Source organism: Hydra viridissima, unplaced genomic scaffold, assembly GCF_058129835.1.
Source record: "Hydra viridissima isolate aposymbiotic clone 2 unplaced genomic scaffold, HvirCarnegie_v1 scaffold_9, whole genome shotgun sequence".
Classification (NCBI taxonomy): domain Eukaryota; kingdom Metazoa; phylum Cnidaria; class Hydrozoa; order Anthoathecata; family Hydridae; genus Hydra; species Hydra viridissima.
This window is the reverse complement of record NW_028324308.1, coordinates 1,069,111-1,096,715: the sequence shown is the minus strand read 5'-3', so window position 1 is coordinate 1,096,715 and position 27,605 is coordinate 1,069,111. Positions and strand designations below refer to the sequence as shown.

The 27,605-nt window shown below is 27.3% G+C and overlaps 3 protein-coding genes across 16 annotated transcripts; 1 reads left to right on the top strand and 2 right to left on the bottom strand.

The window, feature by feature from the left end:
• Positions 1-1,747: 1,747 nt before the first annotated feature.
• On the bottom strand, positions 1,748-13,465 carry LOC145185795 (phospholipase DDHD1-like). Of its 12 annotated transcripts, XM_090098011.1 has the most exons (16): positions 13,406-13,465; positions 12,773-12,842; positions 12,446-12,664; positions 10,881-11,017; positions 8,610-8,734; positions 8,374-8,410; positions 7,352-7,465; positions 6,281-6,422; positions 5,456-5,568; positions 5,178-5,284; positions 4,780-4,988; positions 4,466-4,655; positions 3,558-3,704; positions 3,174-3,426; positions 2,059-2,233; positions 1,748-1,907 (listed from the first exon to the last, which is right to left on the bottom strand). In XM_090098011.1, exons 3-15 carry the CDS (start codon positions 12,658-12,660, stop codon positions 2,061-2,063), a joined length of 1,962 nt encoding a protein of 653 aa, XP_089954137.1. In that variant the 5' UTR covers positions 12,661-12,664; positions 12,773-12,842; positions 13,406-13,465; the 3' UTR covers positions 1,748-1,907; positions 2,059-2,060. The 12 variants fall into 12 exon arrangements, with proteins under 12 accessions (XP_089954137.1, XP_089954140.1, XP_089954136.1 ...); XM_090098014.1 differs by lacking the exon at positions 13,406-13,465 and having other exon boundaries at positions 1,748-2,233; positions 8,370-8,410; XM_090098010.1 differs by lacking the exon at positions 13,406-13,465 and having other exon boundaries at positions 1,748-2,233.
• A 5,653-nt stretch (positions 13,466-19,118) lies between these two features.
• LOC145185245 (putative glycoprotein hormone G protein-coupled receptor) lies at positions 19,119-27,247 on the top strand. 3 transcript variants are annotated; one of them, XM_090097648.1, is made up of 11 exons: positions 19,119-19,473; positions 21,667-21,872; positions 22,048-22,119; positions 22,282-22,356; positions 23,092-23,175; positions 23,885-23,953; positions 24,675-24,746; positions 24,836-24,907; positions 25,044-25,118; positions 25,236-25,640; positions 25,741-27,247. In XM_090097648.1, exons 2-11 carry the CDS (start codon positions 21,676-21,678, stop codon positions 27,182-27,184), a joined length of 2,565 nt encoding a protein of 854 aa, XP_089953774.1. In that variant the 5' UTR covers positions 19,119-19,473; positions 21,667-21,675; the 3' UTR covers positions 27,185-27,247. The 3 variants fall into 3 exon arrangements, with proteins under 3 accessions (XP_089953774.1, XP_089953773.1, XP_089953775.1); XM_090097647.1 differs by lacking the exon at positions 19,119-19,473 and adding an exon at positions 19,662-19,814; XM_090097649.1 differs by lacking the exon at positions 19,119-19,473 and adding an exon at positions 22,899-22,971.
• LOC145185556 (ATP synthase peripheral stalk subunit b, mitochondrial-like) lies at positions 20,379-21,181 on the bottom strand. The gene has a single exon (XM_080061498.2). It carries the CDS (start codon positions 21,134-21,136, stop codon positions 20,426-20,428), a length of 711 nt encoding a protein of 236 aa, XP_079917624.2. The 5' UTR covers positions 21,137-21,181; the 3' UTR covers positions 20,379-20,425.
• Positions 27,248-27,605: the final 358 nt, after the last annotated feature.

Below are 27,605 nucleotides of genomic sequence, written 5' to 3'. Positions count from 1 at the left end.
TGCTAAGAACCTAAACATTAAATTATTACATCGTTTCCAGACGTCTCGCTTTAGTGAAAGAGCGTTAAATTAATAAATTTGATATTTGAATTGCGCTCTCCTCAGTTTAAAGGAGGACGGTCTGAGAACCCTATTATAAATATGCCTCTGTCATCAGCCAAAAAATCTTTGTAACAGTGTAGTTTCAGTTCAATATCAGCGTTTAATCGTTCAGATTTTTTTATTGGAAGTGAAATTACAGTTTAAGCGAAGTGAAAAAAATATTTGAAAATTTTTCAGTGTTAAACCGCAGACATTTTAATTTCGTAAAGCACTTTTACTTATATAAAAGTCCATTTCTTCAAATAAGACTCCTAATCATGGCTCCTACATCTTTAATCTATCTGTGTTTTATTTCCATTTTACGGAAATCTTTCCAGTAAAAGAATTATATCCTGAAAAATATTGCTCGTAAAGTTATTTGTTGCGACTTTTCTTTTAATCTGAGTAACTTTCCATAAGTAAAAAATGGCCCGATGTAAATTTTAAAAAAATTCACTGGAAATCAGTCGTAATTTGGGTAAGCAGGGTCTGACACCCATGCGTTCAAATGTCACGCTCCGGCTTCAAAAAGCATACTACTTAATTATACAAAGGAGCCGCTAGTTCCCTCCCCCCTCTCTCTCATAGCATTTGCCATGCCAACGTATTTACCATTTTGTTCTTGTATTTTTAAATATAGTGTTTATGAAGTATATTTTTAAACTCAGTTTCAAAATTACGCAGAAACCCAAAATTAAGCACCTAAAGAAACAACGTCAATGCTTTTATTTTTAAATAAGCTCTTCTTTTTCATTTACAGCAATATCATTTTGTTTTAAATTTCTTATAAAGACTTTGGGGTCACTTCCAAAAAAAAAAAAATTCAATGTTATACTATGTATTCGAGTTGGAAAAACAACTTTCTAGTTTTGGTATTTTTAGTGAACAGAAGTCAAAAGAAATTTTTCATTTAGCCTGCAATGCTCACTGTTCGATTTCCACTTAAATTATAGAAGTCAAATGTCATCAACTACAACACTGACCATCTTGAGTTTTTTTTAAACAAAAATTTTTAGAACATTTTAAGTACTAGAAATCCTTTTTAAAAACTTTTTTTTTTAAATTATGAAAATATTAGCAAGAAACATCATATTAATGTCGTCATTAATGTGATACTTAGAAACACCGCGCTAATGAAGTTATTGAAATGACATTGACCTTTATAATGAAGTAAATCAATGTAGTCATTAATGTGATGTTGAGAAACATTGCATTAACGACGTTTTTAAATATGCTCCATTTCATTTATTAAGGTGTATTTCAACTCATCCGTTTTTGCAACGGGAAAGGGAAAGGGATGGGAAAATTAATCACTTGAGCATGCGCAGTGATTAATTTCCAAATTAAATTACAAACTGCGCACGCTCACGTGATTAATTTTCCCTTCCTTTTCCCTTTCCCGTAGAAAAACCGGATGAGTGGAAACTCACTTTAACACAGAGAAAAAATGTCGGTTTTATATTAAAAGAAATCGTGGGCAAAATATTTGAATAAAAACTTTACAATATCTAGTATCTTACAATGTGGCCACATACGCTTTGTAAAAGTAATTTCTCTGACATTTCCCTGAAATTAAATCAATTTCTGATGGGACAAAACAGTGTTTCTCAGTTCTTCAATTCTTCAAAATCGACAAAATTTTGAAAAAATGAATAAATTCTAAAACTTTTCTTTTTTTTTTTACTCGAAATTTTAAATAAATTGTTAAATAATTTTTTATCAAACCGTAAGACGAGAAAAAAACGCCGAAGGTCAAATTTGCTTCTTCCAGAGATTTACGAATTTAACGATCATCAACAAAAAACACGTGAAAGTTGAAAGTTCATCTGTAAATAAAATGTTTTTTCAAAATTCAAAAAAAAAAAAAAAAAAAGAAATCGAAAGAGCACAAAATAAAGATAAAAACAAACAGCAGCAACAACAACAACAACAACAACAACAACGACAATAAAAAAAAAGAATAAAAAATTTATTTGCTTTTAAATTCTTGTTTGGTTTCTTGATTCATCATTTACATCATCATTAGCGTAAGTAATCTGAAGAACAAATTTAGCAAAATCTAAACTTTGCCAGTAAGCTTGGTGAGACGTGATAGCAGAAAGATACTCCACTATCGATTGCTCCAACACATAATCGATACGCTGAACTAAACCTGGAATAAATGATTTACAATTAAAATTTTCTATAAAATTAAATTTTTTTAGAAGTATAATTGAATATTCTCGTCATGAATGCCTTTAAGCAAACTTAGTCAGTGACGTAACAAAACAAGAGGTGAGGAGTGCTGAGGCTAAATATCACAATATCATTAGGGCGTGCCAAAATGAAAAAGAGCAAAAAAGAAAAACATAATGAAATGTCAAAAATTAAAAAAATTTATATGAAAAGTTTCAAAGATAAAACGAAAACAAGAGAGAAGGGAAGAAAAAACCTATAACAGTTCCGGTGTGCTGCTTCACTAAAACGAAATCTTGTTGCAGCAGCTCGATAACATTTTGTACCTTAAGACAATACCTTCCCTTTCAAGGTCACAGAGAAGGTTTGAATAAATACTTTGACATGCCTTCGCAGACTGTTTTTGTTTTGTTAAAATTGATTGTAAAGAAGGATTTAATGGAATCGCTTCTAAACATGATACTAACTATACTTACTTTTTTTTGACCTTGTGTAACAACAACAAAAATTGATTTTAATTTTTTTGATCTTCAATGAGTGATGGCTATTTAAGCAAATTATTTCAATTGTAAAACTCATTAGCGTTGTTAATTTTGGAGAAATTTTCAGATTTTACTTCTTTGAAAGTTAGAAAAACATCAACCGTTACTTAAACTTTTGCTGTATCAAGATAATAATTGCATATAAAAGTTTCAAAAATCCCCATATAATAAGATATTCAAATTCAGCAATAGTAATCGACAAATTACAACAAATTTTGACAAACTTGGAGTAAAGAAAGAATTTTAGTAAATTTTTTTCAAACAGAAAAAAAAAAAGAAAAAATAAAAGCGTACTAAAACGGAAAAATTAACATTTTGCCTCGCTACGTCACTGATTACACTCAACACAGAAAACAGTTAATAAGAAAATCATACTTTTTATTCCACAGTTTTCGACAGATTCGTTCTGTTTTTCAGCGTTAAGTTTAGATGATGGAATATTGATACTATCTCCTACGTGTAACTCAATCTCTTTGCCTGCTTTAAATAATGCAGAAAGCCAGCTTCCATGTGTCAACGATCCCCCAGTTTGATGCTTTGATTTCTCTAACTCTGTACATGCGCGTGTGACGCGTACCGGAGGTATATTTGAGTAGTGCTCATAAATCAAAGGCTCCAAACGATAAGCCTTTTTAAATATGAAACGATTGTTTATGAAACAACAACAAATTTCGTGATATCAATTCCCCTTCCCCTTCCCCTTTCAAATGATTAAACTAAACGGAATTTCAATAAAGTTAAAAAAAATTTAAATCATACCAGGGGGTCTGCAGGATCATAAATATTAAACAGTCTTTTACAAACAGAAGTCGGCAAAATATGTTGTTCCACATCTGATTGCGGCCGTATTCCACGCATAATTAAAAAAACACCCAATGGTGAACCAATATTGAAAACGTTTTCAACCTATTTTTTTTAAAATAATTAAAGAGCTCATTAACTAAATAATAATAATAATAAAAATAATAATAATAATAATAAAAATAATAACAATAATAATAATAATAATAACAAAAATAATAATAATATAATAACAATAGTACTAATAATAATAATAACAATAATAATTATAATGACAATAATATGAATAATAACAATAATAATAATTATAACATTAATAATGATAATAATAATAGTAGTAATAGTAATAATAATAACAATAATAATAAAAATAACAATAATAATAACAACAATAATAATAGTAACAATAATAATAATAATAACAATAACAAGAATAATAATAATAATAATAATAATAATAATAATAATAATAATAATAAAAATAATGATGATGATGATGATGATGATGATGATGATGATGATGATGATGATGATGATGATGATGATGATGATAATGATGATGATAATGATGATGATAATGATGATAATAATTATGATAGTAATATAGTACGATTCTTTAAAGAAAAGCTTAAATCTAAACTATCTTTATCCAAAATAATTGTTAAACTTAAAGTTTGACTTGTTTGTTTCTTATCGGGATGAGCAAGAAATAAAAGATCGAAAAATGAAAATGAAGCGTTTTTGAAAAGAGTGCGAGAAACGAAATAATTGAAAACAAAATTTTTGGCTTTTATTTAATTGACAATTAGGTTCAACAAAGGCAATAATTTCACGAGCAACTTCATTAAACAACTTTAAAAGCCGACCTTAAAACAAAGTGAATAAATGTTGTCTGTTGATTTAATATTATCACTGGCTGCAAGTTGATGCTCTAGGCTAGTAACTTCCAATCTGGCTTTATGCAACCGATCTCGTAGATTGTCAGAGCTCTTTGCACTGCTTCCAGCTTCATCAACAGATTGCTCGTTACCCCATCTCCAAAACCAAGAATATGGCCTACAAAATAAAAAGTTTGAAAAGTAACTCATCAAAAATATTTTTGACAAAAAAAATTTTTAAGTAACCAAAATAAAATCAATCAAGAAACTTCAAAAATATTTTTTTTAAAAGCCTTTATTACCTTTGACAAGCTGCAACTTGAAGGTCTGCATTCTTTCTGTCTTCTTCAATCAAATGTGAATTCCAACAAGACAGAACATCATACATGATGACACTCCCAAGAGAATGGGCAATTATTGACACTTTACCACCATTTTTTTCAAATAACGGATTTTTTTCTGTGTATTGTTTGTACACACTGTTCAAAACTTGACGTAACATCAATATGATCTATATTTAAAAGTTGTGCTAAAAAGTGTTCCATATAAAAATGGTTCACATTAAATAAAATGCACTTAAAAAAAAAATAACAAAGTATATTGTTGCACTAAAATGATACCATAAAACTAGTAAAACAATACACTGTTGATTGATACTCTAAATCTGATAAAACACAAAAGTTCAATAAAGATTTCAAACCTCTTCTTTGTACAAAGGACTTGTGTAATACAAAACATCTAAAGTTGTTCCATTTATAATATCACGAAGGCTGCTGATACTTGGCGGTGTAATTTTTTTAATTATTCCTAAAAAAAAATTCTTCAATTTGCAACAAACAAGATTATTACTTAAAAAATAAAATTTTTATATAATCATCTATACTAAGATAAATAAGATAATAATACAAAAATTCTTATAAACTAATATTTTGGATTAAAATGAAACAAAATATTTTCTTCTAATGCTCATAAATTAACCTTCATCAAGTTTAAGTTTAGTACGCCATTCAATTGGAAAATATTCTATTCGACCAACATGCTTCTTTTGCTTAGAGAATTGTTTGCTAACCTTCTCAACAGCATTTACAAAACTTAAAAAAAATAATTGAAAAAATAAGTTTAGTTAATCAGAAAACCCTATATAATTTTTTTAAAATTATTACATTGCAAACAATATCGCGAGTATTATTGCAAAGAAAACATAAAGCATTCAGTTATAATTGTCATTTATAATTTCAAGATTACTTTAAAGAGTAGAAGCAATCTTACATTTAGTTTTAATGTGGCTCATTTATACTTTATCTTTGTAGAGTCCTCATAAAGTTCTATTTTATCTGAATACAAAACGTTGACTTGTGATTTTGTTTCCCATATTCTTAGAAATAATAGCTTTTTTACAATTAGGAACATAAATATTTTGTCATCAATAGAAGACTGAAGGACAAGAAGACCATTTTCTTGGAAGATCATTTGTCAGAAGACCATTTCAAGAAAAAACTATTTTGTGAGAAGACTGCTTTGTCAAAGACTGTTTAGTGAAAAATTGCATAAACTATTTTTGCGCATGCGCAGCATTATAAGCATTTTTATTTCTTTATACAGAAAATATCAAAAACCACTCATTAAAGTTCTTATGAACTCCATAATTGCATGCGATTCCAGTCAATTATTTCTAACTACACTTTTATAAGTCATTTGATACAAGCCACTTTTTTCTAGCTGAACTTGGCTTTGAAATAATTTTAATATGAAAAAAAAAAAAAAAAAAAAAAGGGATTTTATAAGAAAAAAATTACTGCATACACTTTTCTGTTATGTAAAACCCCTTCTCCATCACAATACATTTGTCCAATCCCGTGGATTAGGAAAATTATGTGTGAAATTTCCTCCAACTCATCACTTTCATCACAATCTTTTTCATACCCACGATGCAGTTCAGCAGCTCCTAAACAGCAAGAAACATATAACTTTTTAAATATTAAAACATTTTTTGTAAATATATTTTTTATAATTTTTTTTTTACATCAAATTATTTATATTGAAACCCATTTTATTTGAGTGGTCTATTAGAACCACACCCAGCCTGCTGGATATTGAGAACATAATTTTCTCAATAATCATAAAGAGAAAAATGATTGGTTAGTATTTTTCTGTTTTTTTTTTAATACTATGCATGATACAAAAATTTTCACCATTAACATAACTTACATGTTTCTTAAGAAAACAAATTAAACAATTTACTTTTATCAAGTATCAAAAACTAAATTGTCTTTTTACAGAAACCAGCATTGCACCCAGGGGAGACGTTGGCCTTGGTCCCCTCCAAAAATAAAGAAAAAAATAAAAAATTTTTTTCTTCAAACTTGTTTCATAATTAGGTTAATCTTTTTACCAAATGTACCCTAATATTGCATTTAATTTTTGTTTGTTTTTTTTTGTATATGTTATTTTACGTTTATCATATGTTTGTTGTGTGTTTTTTAGCTTTTTTGCTGTAATGTGTTTTTTTGCTCTTTTATGTTTAAAAAGACAAACACATTGTAGGTTTTCAAACTTTTAGTTTTCTTTTTATGCTGCAGAACTTTTGAATAAATTGTAATTTAACACAAAATTTTCTCAGTTGAATTGTTTGAAATCTTTAAACTTTTTTCCTTTTCATATTATTTTTCTCAAGTTTATTTTCAATTTTCTTATTTTTTTTTTTTTTTATGTATTTCCAAAATTATATGAATTAACTTTTTTTTTTTTTTTATAAGCATTTTTGATGATGAAATTATCATTTTAAAAAAGTACTTACAAATTTAAAAAACAATATAAATATAAAACAAAAGATAATAACAAAACAAATATTGTACCATTAAAATAACTAAATACCATTAAAACCAATTTTTTGTACAAATCGGGAACCTGCAGATTCACTGATTATATAAACTTGTGATATTTCATGCCACTCAATACGATTTGCACCAATCTTGATTTGGTGAATAACTGGAAAAAGGTTTTATAAAAATTTTTTAGAATAAACAAATTCTTTAAGAGGTCTTAGAAAGTGAAATTCTGGCAAAGTGGCAAAAAAAAAAGCTTCAGTTCTTTTAAAAGCCAAATTAAGTTTTAACTTAAAAAAATAGACTTAAAAATTTTTTAAATTTTTAAAAATCAAGTTATAACAAATTAAATTGTAACTTTTAAAATAATATTTAAGTATTACTAAATTATTATTACAAGATTTATATTTAAAACTATAAATTTAAAAATTCAAATAATTCATTACATTTAAATTTAAAAAAAAATTTTATTTTTGCAAAGTTAGTTTTTCTGACTAGCTTTAAAAAAAGAAATTTGACAGCTCCCCTGTTTTAATTTTAGATGGGAAATAAAATTTATACTAATAACTACCAATAATTAAAACAAATTCGAAATTTCATCTATAAATATAACTATAATTATCTATAAATTTCATAAGTGAGTTTTCATCTAACATTAGAACTCTAAGTAATTTTTTTTTTTTAAATACATATTTTTATCAATTTTTTTTACTTAGATAAATCCTTTATTATTTCCCTTAGTTTAACTATTTTATTTTTTTACTTTTTTTTTGATTAATCAAAAAAAAGTAAAATAAAATAGTTAAACTAAGGGAAATAATAAAAAAGGAAAATAAATAAACAAGACAAAAACAAAGATAAAGAAGACAAAAATAAAAATAAACAAAATAAAAATAATAAGAAAAGAATAAAAATAAACAAGACAAGAATGAACAACCCAGCACAAGTATAGTAATAAACAAGAATATAATTAGCAATAGTTTATTTATAGATGTTAGTTAAAGAAAAAAACACTTGCTCATAAGACAAAAAAATTAAATTGAAAAAAGATTACAGAAATAATTTACAAACTATTATTAGAAGCATTCATATTAAGTGTTCCCATTCCCTAAAAAAAAAAAAATATGAATAAAAAAATAGATGAGCAAAATTAAAACAAAAATATCAAAATGACCAAATTAAAATTTGGATTGTTTGCAAGAGTAACACTCAGATTGTAAAAAAATCTCAAAAACTTTAAAGAAAATAAGACTAAAAAATTTTGAACAAACGAACAAACAAGACGAGAATACAAACAAGAATCTTACTAATGATCTCACAACTTCATAATGAGCTTCTTCAATAATACATGCATGTTTCTCATCAAGTGGCTCCCAATTACCTGGTTGTGAACCTTTAAACCAGGTTCCTCTTATAACAGGGATATTATTTTCTATAAAAAAAATTATCAAACTTAAAATAGAAATTTGAAGAAATATTTTAATCTGGCACAAGTTTAAGCTTAACCTAAGTTTATTCTGATAAACATAAGTTTTCTTCAGTAGACAGATTTACTTTAAATGGCTCAGGTCAAACTTCAGCAGATATCAAAATTATAATTACTTAATTACAATCCAACAAAAACTTTAATACTCCTTCAGTATTTTAAACTTGCTACAGCTGAGAATCTTAGTAAAGTGTTAAATTATTATTCAGCTTTTAAAAAATTTATAACGTGATATGTATAAAACTTATTAATCAACCGATTTACTTGATTAATTATTATATACTATCACCAAGCATCATTTTTTAGTTTATTTGTCAGGAGTAGGCAGTTAGTTAACATAACTATCCTCTAGATGTTTAAAACAAAATTTAAAAAAAAATGCTAAAAAATAAAACAAAGTTTTAGTATAAATGGAAACAATACAATTAAAAAGCAGCTACATCAGCACCTTTAACAACATAATCCAAATCTTGTTAATTGTTCAGCAACCTCTCTTCAGTTATCAGTTAGTGAAATATTTTTAAGTTTTATCAATAGTTGCTCCAATTGTTTACAAAAATTCTTCTCGTGACTTTTTACTTTTAGTATTTTACCACAAGTAATAATTTTAAAAATAAAATCCATTAAATTTTGAAAAAAATGAGAGGAAAGAAATAAAAAAAACTACTTATATTAAAACAAATTAAGCTGAAATCACAGCATAAAACAACAAGAACAAAATCTCTATATTTCAAAAAAATAAAGAGATTAGTTCTTGTTGTTTTATGTCTTAATCTCTATATTTTAAAAAAATAAAATTTTAATGATTATTTTATAGAGAAATAGCATTCTTTAGTAAAATGAAATTAAATTTATATCAGATTAAAATTAATTAAAATTAAATTTAACTAAGTTTTAATTTGATATAAATTTATTTTCATTTTATTAAAGAATGTTATTTGTTGATTGCTTTGTGAAAACAGGTAATTAGGAAGATCAGCAGAAATCTGCCCTGTCGAATGAAGATGATAAACCAAGATGATGAAGATATTGGTGATGATAAGCAAGATAATCATGATAATATTATGATAGAACCAGTTTGCCTTCAAATTAAACGATATTTGGTAGGCATTGCAAGCATTATATTACTGTAAGCCCTTCAGTCTTCAGTTGTGAAGATATCCAACAAAAGCTCAAATACTTTTCAACAATGTCTCAATTTCAATTGATAGAGATGTGTCTCAATTTCAATTGATAGAGATGTGACTTCAAAATTGAGACACAGAGTGTGGCATTAAAGCATTTTTTATTCTATGACTTATTTCATCTGATTTTCATTTCAAATAGAAAAGAAAACTTTTGATAACTGGAATTATTTTCAATTTCATCCGCAAAAGTTCAATTTACAGGATATCTCAATAACTTGAGCATTCACAAACTCAAACTTTTTTCTTGATCCCACAGTAGTCTCAGTTATTGGTAGTTTACTGTATACACACACACACACACACACACACACACACACACACACACACACACACACACACACACACACACACACACACACACACACAGAGTAAATTTAATGTGCGTGTGTGTATATATATATATATAAAAAAAACTAATAAAAGCAGTCAACACAAACATCCATAACATTACTATCTGTAGTAATAAAAACTACAGGGAGTCGCTCTAAGAGAAATATGCTTTTATCAATTTGATAGATTTTATAATGTAACACATTTAATTGGTTGAATTAACTTTTGAAAGATTTGATGTTGCGTGCCAATTTCTCTTTTTTCTTCATAGAAATTCATATAAACCAATCGTGTTTAAATTAAATAAAACATTCTGTAACTTTTGAGACTCACAAGATTTTGTAATCTGCAACCTCGCTGATACTTAAATAATTTGACACAAAGTTATTAGCATTGTGAAAGATCAAGATTCAAAATTTGCCTAAATATTTTACACTGTAGCATATTATGAATTTTTTACACTATAGCGTATTATGAATTTTTTACACTATAGCATATTATGAATTAAAGCTTGGATGAAGCCTGTATGAATATTGCTATTGATATAGTATTGATATAGATATTGAGATACTTGCCTTTCCAGAAAATAGAACTGCATTCTCTATTTAAGATATTAACCTCAAACAAGGAGCCTCTAACCACAGGCAACTCAATAGAAATATTAACATTTTTAGAATTCAGCGTAGGTGATTGCAGTTCTGGAGCAAGAGATCTATTAAAACATTAAAATAGTAAATTGCATATATATTGCATGCATAATCTTACATAAGTTTATTAAATACATAAAATTACATAAACATTCATACAGATGTCATTTATAATATTTTTAATGCATTGATAGATTATACCAAAAATACATACATAACACTAAACTGTGCATTAAAGGAAGACTTTCAAGTAGTAGTGCACAAATATTGGGTTTTTTTGAATAACATTGAAGCATTTTTTTTTCTTGTTAATTTCAAATTTATTTTTTTTTTTTTTTTTAAACTTTTAAAACAACTTATATAATTTGGAAGTTCCCACCTTGCTAATAACTTTTAAAATAATTTTAAACAACCCTTCTCAATTTTAAATTTGAATTTTGCACCATTTGTATGTTAAATCATACTTTATTTTTTGCCTTTTACCATTTAAAAATGATTCCTGATTTCAATTAATTACTCAATTAAGAAAATATATCTGACTTCAAGTCAGATATTAACATGTCAATTAAACTCTATTTGAAAGTTTGAGTTTAACACACTAGTACCCTTAAGATGGAAAATATCAATAAGGCTTGTAAAAACTAATTACAAAAATAAGATTATTTATTTGATTTAATTATCAATATTGCCAATAATGGCAATTTAGCAACATAGTTAACAGACAACTTAATAGCTTATTTATATGTAATTTCAAAAGCATAATACTCTAAAAATACTAAAATTTTATGACAACATATTGCTATTAAATTTTAGTATCTTTACAGCATTATTTTTTTAAAGTTATAAATTAATAAGAAAATAAGTTGTCTGTTAAATATGTTGCTAAATTACTGAACACTTAAAAAAATGAACTAAACATTAGTAATAATTGTATTTATATTTATATACAGTCAAATATATGTAATTAAAAAGTAGTAATTTTTGAATCTATGCTTGCCAATTTGTATGTAAAAAGAAAATGCAACAAAAACTGCTTCCATAATGTGTTGGGGGGAATTTTTTTTGTAATTGTCAGAGTAAATTTTTTTTTTTTCATGAAATACAAGTTATCCATTAGTAATGTGATATAATAATATATAGTAATGTAAATAGATGACCTTTTTCTTGTCTTATGTCGCATGTTGTATGAATGATAATACTGAATGTTTAAACAAATGTTTTAACCACAAATTCTTTTTACATTTTATATACATTTTATATATAAATACTATGCTTAAAAAAAAGCAGAATTATTTAAAAAAGCATAGATTATCATTGTAACTATGTGTAATAAACCTTGCTTATAAATTTATTAAAGATGTTTGTTAATGAAAAGTTAAATTATTTTTTTTTTTTATTCATGAAAACTGCTTCAAAATTAAAAACATTAATAGTTTGATAATAAACACAAAGTTTTATTTGTATAAAACTATCTTTATAAATCAATTACATACCTGTATATAGTCTCAATTTTCAATGAATCTCTGCCATTAAAAGGTATCCACTTCTTTTCTTCCTGGTAAAACCAACGAACTCTTTTCTTAGATAAAGGCTGCAAAAACTCAAAGTGTTTTTTTACACTTGGTGGAGTTGTATGTGAAAACGGTGGAGGTGGTCTAGTAGGTGTTACTTTCCTATCATCAATTGTGCATTTTTCTGGAGATGCCATTTAACTATTCACATAAACAAATTATCAAATTAACTTCCTAATGTAATGAAAAACAATATACTTTCCATGTGTCTAAGCTATATACTAATAAAGAAATAATAAAGATTTTTACATGTGTGCAACTAGGGCAGACTTTAGTCCACTCTGTGAAAAGATTTATTCTTAAGATGTTGGCAAGTATCCTTAAGGAAAATAAGGACAACTATTAGAGATGGTAAGGACAACATTCATACTACTATATTGTTGTTATTATCTACTGGTATATGCAAAATATTTTTTGAGCTTTAAAAAAAGTTGTTTGTTTGTTATTTTATTTACTTTTATGTACTTCTTTTATAATTCTTTTTTATCTTTTTTCGGTTATCCACTTTTGTGTTTGCTTTTTTTAGATGTATGTACATGTATTTTGGTGTTGATTGATATTAAAATTTTTTACAGTCTAATAGATGAAAAAAGGTACTTCATCTACTGAAATGTAATTAGATTCTAATTGCATATCAAAATGTAGCACTTTTTTTCTTAACTCTATATTTAAAAAAAATTAATATTTTCTAAATTATAAATACATTAAAACAGTTTGATCTATCTGCAAGCCTAATTAAAAATAGTATTTTAAAAACTGACTTTGAAAATCGACCGTTTTTAAAATTTTATCAGAATATAATTAAATATAAAATTACTTTGTTAAAATACAATCAAATAAAAAATATTATTTAGCAAATTACTAAATTAAAAATTGACTTGCATTTAAAAAACGCAAAAGATCTAGTTTTATTTCCTGTATTTTTACTAGAGAACTGACTTTGTTGTTTTTTTATTTTTTACGATTAATAACAGTTAAAGGTTGAGTCGTGTTTTATGTTCGTAAACTAAAAAGCGCAACTTTGCGTATTTAATAGAAAATCGCACAATTATTGCATAATTATTCAACAATTATAAAAAGCTAAAATTTTTTTAATTAATTTTTTTTGAAAACTTTTAAGTCAAAAAGTTCGTTAATGATTTTTTTTTTTTTAATTTATTCGGTGTTAATATGACCAGTTTAAAGAACTCATTAAAATTAAATCATTGTTTGTGACCGAATTTCTCCAAACAAACTTCACTTGTTCAAAATCAATCGTAAACATGGCTCCACTTAGTCGACGAAGTGGTACAAGTAAAGCCTTGTTTACGAGTTAGCTGGTGTGTTTACTGAACCACAAGTAAAATAGATGTTCACATCACAAGGTCTTCAAAACAAGATAATATAATAGAAAAAAAGAGTTTGAATTGTATTCAATTATGTTGTTTCCAATTTTCTGGGAATAACAAGAGTGAAAACTGTAATGGACTGGTTAATGAACTACTTGATAGATAATGTCTAAGCTAGGGATTCTCGAAACGTTTCGGGAAAAATCAATCGAGAAAATTGTTACGTTACGATACGAGAGGTTTCGATCAGTTACGAGAGCGATTTCGAAAAATCAACTAATTTCTCGTAACATTTCGGTTACGTTACGGGAAATTCCCGGTTGTTACGAGAATCATTACGAGAACGGTTTCGAGTTTCTCGTAATGATTCTCGTAACAACCGAAACTCATTTTTCCAAAATTTTCATTTTCTCATTACGAGAATTATTTGTGTTTCGGGATATTTCGGGATATTTCGAGTTATTTCGAGTTCCCAAAATGATTTGCAAAAAATTTGATTAACCAGTTAATCAGTTGAAGGACGCATTTTTAGGACATTTGACGAGCGCAACAGCTGAATTTCGATACATATCGAGAAAATGAAAAAAATATTAATAAAAAATTTTCAATGGTCATAATTTGCTTTGAGGATGGTTTGCTTTTGCAATGTGACGTAGTTTGAAGAAGTGATGAAGTTAAAGAAATAGTCAAATCGCGAAACGTCATAGATTGTTCGGGATCGAACTCACGACTTTCTAATAACGGGACATATGCCTCAGACCGCTCGACCATTGAAACAGTCTAATAAAATTTAAAAAAAATACATTATTTAAATTATACATAGTACATTTACTTTTTAAAAAATTAACAAAAAACTGATGAATATAAATACGTTAAGAGATGAATATAAATACGTTAAAATACGTTAGCTTTTCTACTTTAATGTAAAGTAATACACTACAATAGTTATTGTAATTGTTTTCATTAAAACAATACAATAGTTATTGTAATTTTATTTCATTAAAACAATACAATAGTTCTCGAATTTTATTGTATTGTTAGAAGAAAAACAATACAATACTTATTGTAATTGTTTTTCATCACAACAATACATTACTAAAGTAAAATTTTGTTATTGTTTCTGTAATGCTTGAGTCTTCTGCGGCTGAAAATTCAGCCACTTATAGACTAAAAATTGCTTCTGCGGCTGAAAATTAACGCATGCGCAAAGTTACATCGAGATGACAAATAAATGATAACATCAAAAAAAAACTAAATTCTCAAAAGATTTTCCAATCGATAGGTCGCTCATTGTATTTTTTAAATTATCTTCAAATTCTCTTCAAATTCCTAAAAGATATCTCACAATGATATTTAAGTTAAGAAAATGAAGTAAATTAATATGAATACTTGCGCATGCGTTAATTTTCAGCCGCAGAAGCAATTTTTAGTCTATAAGTGGCTGAATTTTCAGCCGCAGAAGAATTAATCTTCTGTAATATTACGATACAATTTTATTGTATTGTAATGTGTAATTGTATTTAATTTTTACAATTACAATTACAATAGTCCTAACCCTAGTCTTGATAAGTAATATAATAAAAGACTTTAAATTGATATTTTCAACCTTTAATTGTGTTTTTTAAAAAAAGAAAACAAAATTCAGCTGTCGCGCTCGTCAAATGTCCTAAAAATGCGTACTTCAACTGATTAACTGGTTAATCAAATTTTTTGCAAATCATTTCTGGAACTCGAAATAACTCGAAATATCCCGAAATATCCCGAAACACAAATAATTCTCGTAATGAGAAAATGAAAATTTGGGAAAAATGAGTTTCGGTTGTTACGAGAATCATTACGAGAAACTCGAAACCGTTCTCGTAATGATTCTCGTAACAACCGGGACCCGATCGAAATAAATTTCTCGAAAGTTTAAAAACTTTACTCTCGTAACTCAAAAACATTTCGAGAAGAGTTCCGTTACGAGTCTCGTTTCGTAACGTATCGAAACAAAAATAGTTTCGAGAATTCCATGCTTAATAATGTCACCCAAACTACACTACTTACACTTTCGTTTTGACGTCCAAATCTAGATGAAGAAGGCTTACCAGGAAGATGGGATGAAGTTATGATGGGTGAATTTATCTGGAGTTTAGTCCATAGTGATGTCTCCACTCATAAAAGACAAAATCGATCGAGTGTACGTATCTGAACTTTTGATGTTAACTTATGTTATGTTCAATTTATGTTCAAATTCAATGTAAATAAATGTCAATTGTAGTTTGTCCATTTTAACAAATAGCCTTTTTTCTACCAGTGGAATCCAATTATATATATTAACTTCACAAAAACTCCGTAAGAAAAAGTGAATCAAATTTTTAAAGTTTTTAGTACCGGTAGCCATTTTATTTAAACTGACAATAATACACCATTTTACTTTGCTTTGATTTATCATTGCGTCATTTCGGATTGTCAAAACAAACCTGTGAAGCAAAAAAATTGCTTCACTGCAGTTAGATATCTAATTAATATATATTATTGGTGGAATCAGCTAGAAAAACACTAATATTGCTTATCACCATAACCGTTATACCTAGACAAAAACTGAAGTGATTTTCAGTATTTACATGCTAAAATTAATCATAAAGGTCAAAATTGCAAATGAAACCGAAATTTCATGAATATTTACTGCGCACAACCCTAAGATCCTAAATCTGGTATTGATTCATATGAAAAAAGGTTTTAATTAGCTACGAGATTACGCTTAAGAGATAAGCAATCAGTTTATGACCTGGATACTGTCTTTTTTTTCCCAGCATGCTTTTTCTAAGTTAGTTATTGAACAAATTTTACATTCCAAACCCTGGCTGAAAATTTAATTTTTAATTGTAAAAAGAATGAGGTTTATTTGAAACAAAAACTTTATTAAACAACTATTGTGTATTAAATATATTGTTTATTTTATTCGATGACATTTCTCCCAACTTTTATGCAACTTAATTAGAATCATAGATATTTACATATTTCCACGCACGGTTTTACAAAAATATCAATGGTAAAAATTTAACCAAAGCACCTTTGCAATAGGTAAATTCTAATCGATTCAATTTTGAGTTGTAGAAAATAGATTACCGAATCGTTTTGTTTCTTAGGAGAACATAATGTCTAAAGTGTCACTAGGCTAATAGCATAAATTTCTTTTAATGAACATCTTTTTTTAAAGTGGTTTAACTTACTCAATGAGGCTTACAGTTGACTATCCATTACTCATCACCTGTTGTCGTGATGAAATATAGCGCTTTATAAGGTAACTTTGAGCTCAAATGGAATCCAAATCTTATACAAATTGTATTAAATGATTTTAAACGCTCAATTTTGAAATGTTGAAATTCTCAGCAGTCTTTTATGTTGATTAATGCTGATCGGATACTTAAGATGATACTTAAGATGATTGTGGATGATGCTTGTGAGTAGATGCTTGAGGGTTTTCTTTGATTTGCAAAAAGATGTAGGCTATGACAATCCCCTCAAAGCTGAACTGTTTTGGTGCACATGATCCCTTGCAGTGGTTTAATTCTTTCCAACCGCCAACTTTAAAAAGTACCTATTCAATTAAATCCGTGGGCTCCATGTCGTTTTACTTGAATACAATATAATGAAGTTTTTATTTTACTTATAACAGCGCGTGCTAAATACTGTCTTTATTTTTGTAAAAAGAAAAATTCAAAAATAAAGACAGTTCTAAGATTGTTTCGCTTCAAAATAGAGCAATACGAATAATTCATTTCAGTTCAAGAATTTTCCCTAGTGATATCCTGCAACTTATATGCAAAATTTTTTATTTCTATAACTTAATTCAGTTCTTAAATTGTTTTTTTTTAAATTTGTCAACCACCATTTAACCATTTATCTCCATTCTACCATATTTATCTCCATTCTACCATAATTATCTCCATTCTACTATATTCCAAACTTCTCTTATAATAAGGCAACCTTAGATCTCAGCCTTAGATCAGCCACTTGTCACAACTGAACTGTTAAACAATTAAACATGAAATTAATTCCATTACACACCATATTCTTGGAACACCTTCTCCAACACCCTAAAAACAGGTTTTATCCTTAAGTCCAAGAATCAGTTTTTAAAGTTATTCCATCATTTCTACCAAAGTAGTTTCGCCTAAGTTTATTCCTAACCTTTATGAGTTTTTTCTTATTTGCGTACATGTACATGTTTTTTATTTGCGTATATGTACATGTAAATACATGAACACATTATATTATCTATCTTACTACTATCTTATCGCTTTTAAAAGTTTGATTTATGGGTGTTGCTAAATAAATTTTGTGAAATTCTGCTTTCATGGTGTGATTAATTTATTTCTAATATTATATTTGTTTTGTTTTTTTAATCATAGTTAGGTCAGTTCGTTTTATAAGTGAATCACTCTTTCAATATCACTACTAATGAGTAGTGATTCAGTACATAAATCTAGTGAACCCAGGGTAACAAAAAGATGAAATTGCTTCTTTTGTTTTTTTATCATCTCTGCTTTGCAACTTTGAAATTTACGGTTAGAAATTGAAGGTATTTTTATGGTAAATTGTTTGTGTTGTTTGTTGATTTTCTTTCTTTTATTTTTGTGTTATTTTACTGTGGAACTTCACAACTTTTAAAAACATTAAAGTGAATTTGTATGGATCATGATGATGTAACATTTTTGTAGATTTGTATGCATCATAATGAGAAGTCATTTTTGCAGGTGAATTTGTAAGGAACATAACAATATGACGTTATTTTTGCGAGAGAAATTGGACGGATCATAAGATTGTTAAATCAATTAGTACAACGGTTATGCTTTCGTCCTCAAAAAAAACCATGAACGTTTTTTCTTGTGTGATTTTTTTTTCCGTCTGTCGCTACATTTTCTCTCATAATTGATTAATGACGCGTATTATTCTAAACAAGAAAAGAAAAGAAAAAAAAAAAAAACATTAAAGTTTATAAACTTAATAAAAAAAAGTTGCCTTCTTATCTTGCTGATTTCCCGCCCATGAATCAATTTAATCATTGTTATCATGAAAAAATGACTGCTCTTTATTTTATATTTTATGTATTTAGCGGATACATTTAGTTCATGGGTATAGCGTCTAGCCATTATTTTGTTTCATGACTCCAATCGATCTCTAAATAATTAGTAAGCAAACTATTTTTATTGAAGATTAAGAAATAACCAATCAAAAACACGAAATTAACGTGTTTTTTTTTAAAAAACTCTTAAAAACTGAAATTTATTTTTGCAGTTAAAGTTTTGTAACACAAATTTTTTTTTTAAAGAAGAAATAGATTAAAATAAATAATGCATAAATTAAACTTCTTTCAGAATTTTTTTTTAGTTTTGTATTTCAGTGATCACCAAGGTAAGAAAAGTCTTTGGGGCCTGGTTGAGGGTTAGATTGTACAATTTAAACTTTGTAAAGGGAATAAAAATTTTTAAAAAGACATTTCAAGCAAGTAGATTATACATAAACCAATTTAATTTTAAAATGATGGCGTATTAAAGAGGTATAAAGTTAAGATTTACCAGAAGAATGTATTTGTTTAGTGCTACGTTGGTTGGTCTGTAGAGTTTTTGTTTGAAGGTGAGCACGTGGAATCTTTCTCTCTTGTACTGCTTTCAATTGTTTTTATTTTAATTATTACTATTTTTTTGTTTGTTGATAAAGAGTTGAAAGAATAAAAAGGATGTCTTCAAAAAACGAATAAATAATTTCGGAAGTTTTCAAGTCAGCAATCAAACCATCAGAACCCCTCTTAATAATTTAAGAAACTACGAAAAATATTTCCCATTTAGTACAAATTATTTCTACTAGAAGTCTTTTATAGCGATTCTTAATTAGAATTGAGTTTACAATATTTTAAATATGGTAAAATAAAATTTGATCTAATCTTCTGGACTTCTACAATCTTACAATTCGCAAAGGTGAGTTTTCGTATGCCCCGTACGCCCCTTTAACAAACTTAATGATTTGACGGCTAATTAAACACGTTTTTCGTTTGTAATTGAAAATTTACTTACTACTATAACTAACTCTAATGAACATTTTTTTACCAGATATTTTTATGGATTTCAAAAAGAAGTTTCATTTATAGTTCATACTCAAATCAATTTAAGCAATGGAACTTATATTACACTTAAGATACCTAAATTCACCGAGAATATGAATACCACATAAAAGATTCATAGAGAATTTGAAATGGATTTTCAAGTGTAAATAAAGAAATAGAGAATTAAAAAGTTACGACTTAAGTATTGTTGGAGTAAAACAGTTTTTTTTTAAAGTAGAGCAATAAATATTTTAACAATTAAAATCAGGACAGCACAATTAAACAAAAAACAAAAAACAAATAATAATAATAATAATAATAATAATAATAATAATAATAATAATAATAATAATAATAATAATAATAATAATAAAGCTAAGCTACAAAAAATGAGATGAGGAGAGGAAAAATGGGAGATGTACATAAAATAACATCAAAATAAATTTGATTACAACTATGTTTACGAAAACCAATAAAATACATATTTTAAGCTGGAATTGCTCTGCTTTCAGCAAGCAGATTCAAATCATTAATACATTGGATAAGTGCATCATTCTCTTGCTTTGGAGATATGCTGGCAATGACTTTCTCTTCCACCCAGTTGCATATATGTTGCTCTTCAATACTTAATTCCAGCTTTTGCTTGTCAATTTGATAATCTAACTTCTTTTTAACTTCTCTTTCAACTTCATGCAAATAACTTCTATATTCAGTCTCCAACTTCATCTCGTTATTTGCTTTGATGATATCAAAAAGCTCTTCTCTATATTTCAATGCATCTTTTGCTTCCAAATGAGCATCAATGGCTTCTTTGAGATATGCAATTTGATCATTTCTTCCTTTATTCATTGCTTCTAATATGCTTAGCCTTTCATCATCCAATACTTTGGCAACTGAACTTCCTACTGTTTTACACAAATTATAGAAGACACCACTCACCATAAGAAGCAAAATAAATTCATCATTAATAACCATGATTTCCTTTGAAATAAGATAAGCAGCTGCTCCAGCAATCAAAAAAGTAGCGCCTGATGAACCTGCTTTATCTTTGTACATTTGCCATGCTGGCCATGCAGTTCTGTGCCAAGAATACTTATCTTTGGCAGCTGAGAGAGAAAATGTACGCTGTGATAAAACACAGGGACGGATGACATGGGAAATGATTGCAGTTTGCCTAATACCAAGACGAGATAGCATTTTACTTATCTGCAAAATATAAAAAATATTAATGTAAAAATTGCTTATGATAAAACAGCTAGATTGCAAACAGGCTGTGGGAATATTGCATAGTACGTAGCATCTTGTTTTTACTTTCATTATCTAATAAAAACATAACAAAATATTCTAAAAACAAGTTTTTATTAAACTAAACCAAGTTTCAAAATTGCAATAGGTAAAAAAAAAAAAACTTCTAACAAGTTTCTTCTATATGAAATTTCTAATTTAGTTTCAGGAAAGTTATCCTCTTATCGGTGTGTACTGCCATTTTCGTTTTGTCTCGTTTCCTGCAAAGCCAAACCAAATTTAAGCTCAGACCTTCTTGAATAATTCTGTAAGAGATCTGGGAATAGTTGTTTTAAATTAAAAAGGAAATCTTAGTAACATAATAGTTTATTATTAAATAGAGGAGAAATTCCAATACTCAAAACCACGTGGAGCATGTAAACATGAATTGTAAATTTTTTTTAGTGTAGATGGATTTAATTTAAATATAGATTTACTTTTAGCAAACAACGATGAGAGCTTTTGTATTCAAGATTTTTACTGTTTATATATTTATCACAACAACTGCCTACATCATAAAGAAAAGAGATCATGTCGCCATTAGGTTGCTGAATAATACAATTAAGAGTAGGACTATACCATCAAACTCTTTGGTACTTCCAGATGTAGAAACATTATTTAATGTGAAAGGGGATCTTATCAAGTCATTGTAAGTAAAAAATATTTCATATAAATCTGAAGATTTTTTTTTATAGGTCAACTGTCTTTTGTAACAAGTAAATGAAATTTTATTGAACATAATCTTTGTCTAGAAAAGAAAAGAGGATAAACTACTTGGGGAAACATTATTTTCTTTTTGAAATTATAAATATCTGTTTGTTTAGGCAAATTGAAAATACAAACATTGAGTCAATACCTCAAAGAGTGTTAAAAAACTTAACTGAACTAGAAGCACTGTAGGTTTCGATTCTCTTATTTTAACTTTTTCATTGTTATAGTATTTTATTGATAATTTAATTTTGTTCTTTTCTTTGTTCTTTTCTTCTTTTTTTTCTTTGGTTAATCTTTTATGTCTCATTTTAAAAATCTTCAAAAAATTGTTCTTTTTTTTATTTTAGGTCAATTAATTTCAACAATAAACTGCGAATTCTTGATGCTTTAGTATTTCAATATAATAAAAAAATTTCATATCTGTAAGTTGTTTTTAAGTGAAGCAAGATTGACTAAAGTATAAACTTTGATTAATTTTCAAGAATTTTAGTGTGTAAATATTGCTCTTGATAATTCATCAATAACGGAAGAACTCTGGGAAACTAAATTTAATCCTGTCTATTCTTAATGAAACAATGTTTATATTATGAAAGATAGGAGGTTGTTTCTATATTATACTCTTTATTTCTTTTGGGTATTTGATATGGTATACAGTAAAACTTGCTTCCATTTCCATTTATAGATTCTACAGGAAACTACATAGTTTTATTTTTTTTTTTTTTTTTTTTTTTTTCTTTGGTTTTGTTAATTGTTTTTTAAAAATGAAGACAAATTTTTTAGAATTACTCTATTGTTAAAATCATTGGTTTAAAAAAATTTCTCAAGCTTTGGAGTAAATGGAAATTGTTATTAGCAATAACTTTGAATAATTCCAGTAAAAGTTATTTTGCTATGAAAAAACCCATTTTAATAGTTTAATAAGCAGAAAAAAGTGCAATTTGAAAATATTTTTGTTTGAGGTCAGCTAAAGTTAACATTGAAATCAAGCTGAGAGCTTAACAACTACGCTAAAATGCATAAGTTTTTATGGGAGTGATGTATGTATATATATAGTTTATATAAGTTTTGTATTAAAGTTTTGTGAATTTGGAAAATTTTAAGCTTGTTAAAAATTTATTTTTTTAGAGTTGAAATCTGTGAGTTTATATTAAATTTAGAAATCTGGAATCAAATGCAATTGAGATTATTGAGAAAAATGTTTTTAATGGTTTGTTTATGAAGGATCTTGTGCTTGGAGAACTGTAAGTTTATCTGTCTTTAAACATGGAATTCATCCTGAACTTTTAAGTGACCTTTCATTTTTCTTTTTTATATGTTATGAATATAACAAGTGACCTGTTGCATATGTATTAAAGTGGGGAAATAAAACACTAAGTCATTTAAAAAAAATACCATAATGAATTTTTTGGTGCTTTTTGATATATTTTTCATAAAATATCTTTTCAATCAGTACTCCTATGGTTGGTCCCAGCAGTCAGAAATACAAAAATTTTCTATTTGTATACAGGGTCACATATAAGTATATAAAAAATACCATAAGAGTTCTTTTTGTAGCCTTATATATCTGTTTTTAAAATATGATTTGTTTTTTACAAAAAAGTGACAGTAATGGTCAGTCCTTCCCTGAAATATGGAGATATATATTTAGGCAGTTTAATGGGCAGATTAATTTTTTTTTTTTTTGCAATTGGTAAAAAGCAAATGTTTAACAAAAATGTCTTGTTTTGGTTGTTTTTTGTTTTTTTTTATCAGAAAAAGAATTGCCTATACTTATTTCAGTAACCCAATTGCCATCTATGAAAACCATATAACAATATTACCAAAATGCAACAATAAATACAACAAAATGCAACAATATATTGTATTCTTTTTAATGACTTGTGTTTTATATCCCACCCTAATATAAATTTCTTTTGTTTATTTTGATAAATTTGTTCTCTTTCTTATCAGCCACCTCACATCGAATAAGTTACATCATCTTCCAGACTTTGATGCAGATTTTATTGGGCTGACATTGTTGTGAGTAAATTTACAGAACATTTTTAAAGCTTAAAATTATGATTATTACCCTTAGTGGTTTAATTTTATTAACTTTTTGAGCTCCTCTTCTTATGCTTTCATCTTTAAGAAAACTCATTAGAAAAAATATTTTAGGCTATAATATTTAATAGATATTTAAGAAAATATAAAGTGAAAAGAAAAGTATTTCAATAAGTATGCAGCATATATTATGCTACATACTTATTTCTAAATTAAATATTAGCAAAAAGATTATAAATTCTTGATAAGTTAAAAATAGCACTCTAAATAAACTAATGATCGGCATTCATGTATATATATGTGTATATATATATATATATATATATATATATATATATATATATATATATATATATATATATACATATACATATATATATATATATATATATATATATATATATATATATATATATATATATATATATTCAAATATATTTATATTGAAAGAACTTCACAATTTCTCATGAAAATTTATGTGCGATGTTTTGGTTCTTTTTTTTGTTTGTTTTATTAGTAAATTTGATATTTATTTCTATAAGTTTTATTATTCAGATTGCACTTGGTTTTTTGTAATTTACTAAAGAAATTGTTTAGGATTCTAATTGATTAGGAATCACAAATTACAATGGAGAATTTCATGTAATTTGCAAAAAAACTTTTCTTCAGGTTCTTTAGAGTAATTTTTCCTCTTTTAAAGGAATTTCGACAATAATCCAATAGAAGAAATAAAGAGCAGGTCATTTGATCGTTTACCACGCTTAGAAAGACTGTAAGTGTGACCCTTTTTTTTCCTCATTAATCAAAAATATGCAACTTACGTTTAAGTTTAATTTTTTTTTTTTTTTTTTAAATTTTTAGATCTTTAAAGAATACAGATATTATACAAATTCCATCACATATACTTAGAAAGTCATCACAGCTACATTCCTTGTAAGTTTCACACAAAAAAACTGTAAATTGAAAATAGTTTTTTTTTCGGCTCAATTAAATTGAAAGACTTATAAGGATTTAGAATTTAAAATCATGCGAATAAATAGCAATTGTTTTGTTGAATACTTTTTTTCAGAGACCTCCGAGAGAATAAAAGGCTTGTTACCATACATCCGCATGCATTTGTTGGAGGGGAAAACCTAAGGACACTGTACATTTTCTTATTATTCATCTTACAAGTTTTTTACATTTCAAAGTGTATGATTGATCTTTGTAAAGAATCTGCTCGGTTTGCGCCCAACTATTTATTAAAACTGATTATATTTAGATATTTAAGCGGTACATCTATCAGTGATATACCTTTCGAAGGGTTGAAAAAATTAGAGTTTTTGGAATTGAAAAACACTCCTAATATTTGGAATTTCCCGAACGGTTTAGTAAGCATTCCGACATTGAAGACTGTTCGGGTTGGTGAAGCTCAACGGTTTTTATGCTGTGCATTTATTGCTAAGCGTGCACAAGTTGGCACGTTTTTAAATAATGCTGCTAAATCAAACGACAGTCGTTGCAATACAACTTTGAGGCCCTCTCAACCATCACCATACAATCTAGAAAGAAATTTATCAGCTCCTGTAGATCTGTTTAAAGGCTTCGAATATAAAATAAGTCAATCTTTGTTAAACGGTTTTTTTATTGGAAAAAAAGGATCAAAAAATGTCACTTTTCCTCCGATGTTAGTTGTTTGTTTTTTTTTACGTTGCTCTCAATTTAACATTTTTGTTAAAATCTCGAGAACGGAAAGTATTAAACTTCTTTTTTTTTTCCTTCTTTAGCTTTAGAGGTGATTTGGAATTTGAAGAACGCGACAAGTTTAATTTTCAAACAACGAATCATCCGAAGAATGTTATAGTTTGCCCTAACTACTCTGGAGAAATCCACTACAATACCATTTCTGAAGTAGAATGTCTCCCACTTCCCGATGCTCTTCATCCTTGTGATGATATAATGGGAAATGTCTTTTTGACAGGATTGTCATGGGTTATATCAATTCTAGCTTTAGCAGCTAATTCAGTTGTGTTTTGTGTTTTGATATGTACCCAGCGTACGATGAGCGTTACTAAGTTCCTTTTATTAAATTTATCGTTCGCTGACTTGTGTTTATCTTTGTACCTGCTTATTCTTGTCTCTGCTTCTGCTCACACCCACGGAAACTATTATAATTATGTCAGACAATGGCAGTTTGGCGGAGGGTGTGCAATTTCAGGTTTTCTTGCCGTGTTCTCTAGCCAACTTTCCGTCCTTGTGCTTGTCGTAATCACTGTGGAAAGATACTTTGCGATTGTTCATGCAATGTACCTTCATCGCCGTGTTACACTAAAACAGGCTCGACCCGCCATGCTGTTTTGCTGGCTGCTATCAATAATTTTGGCGTTTCTACCAATTACAGGTGTAAATAGTTACAAAGAAGTGGCAATCTGTTTACCGTTTCGGACGAAGAGTAAAGGTGATTTGGTTTATATTGGGACTATGCTCTCCATGAATGTCTCTTTGTTTATTTTTGTATCGGTGTCTTATTTCCGAATGTATTTGGTTGTAAGAAATTCACAGCTCAATTGCGGAAATCATCGTGATGATTCAGAAGTTGCCAAGCGTATGGCTTGGTTGATTTTAACTGATTTTTTTTGTTGGGGGCCGATAGCTGTTATTGGATTATTCTCTGCTTTTGGAAATATCGGTTCGCTGGGTATTGATGTAAAGAAATCAAAATATCTTTTGGTTGTGTTTTTTCCGATAAATGCTTTGTGCAATCCATTTATGTATGCAGTTTCTACAAACTCCTTCCGTCGAGATTTTTTTAACTTGCTCATCCGATGCGGAATTTTTACAAGCAGCATTGAAAAACTGACTGACATTATAACTTTGACCAAAGGGGGTTATAAAGAAGTCAGCTCTCCAAAAACAATCTATTCAGAAAGTCTCTTTCAAGAACCATATCGTCGCAGTCTGGAAATTCCCAAACCATCTTTTGTAGGTAAAATTTTTCTTGTCGCTCAAAACTTTAAAAGGAAAAAGTTATCAGAAAATGAAAGATATGATGAGGAATGGCATGAATGCCGACCTTCAATCCCGCGAAATTCCTCAGAACAAACTTTTCTTTTCAAAAGTTTTCCTAAACTTTACAATGATCATTTGAGTGTAGTTGACCAGTCCGAAAATAATGATGACCGTAAAAATTCTCTGGTGCGTCTTGTGCGATCAGTTTCAGTTTCTCTTTAAATGGAAAATATTGGTTTGTTAATCTGTTATATGTATAAATATACTGAATCGTATGGTTCTTACTACCCATCTATCCTATCTTATTACATTATTATTATTATTATTATTATTATTATTATTATTATTATTATTATTATTATTATTATTATTATTATTATTATTATTATTGTTATTTTTATTATAGTTATTATTATTATTATTATTATTATTATTATTATTATTATTATTATTATTGTTATTATTATTATTATTATTGTTATTTTTATTATAGTTATTATTATTATTATTGTTATTATTATTATTATTATTATTATTATTATTATTATTATTATTATTATTATTATTATTATTATTATTATTATTATTATATGATTTAAACGTTGCTTCGTCAGTTTAAACTACAATCACTGATTGTCTTTCA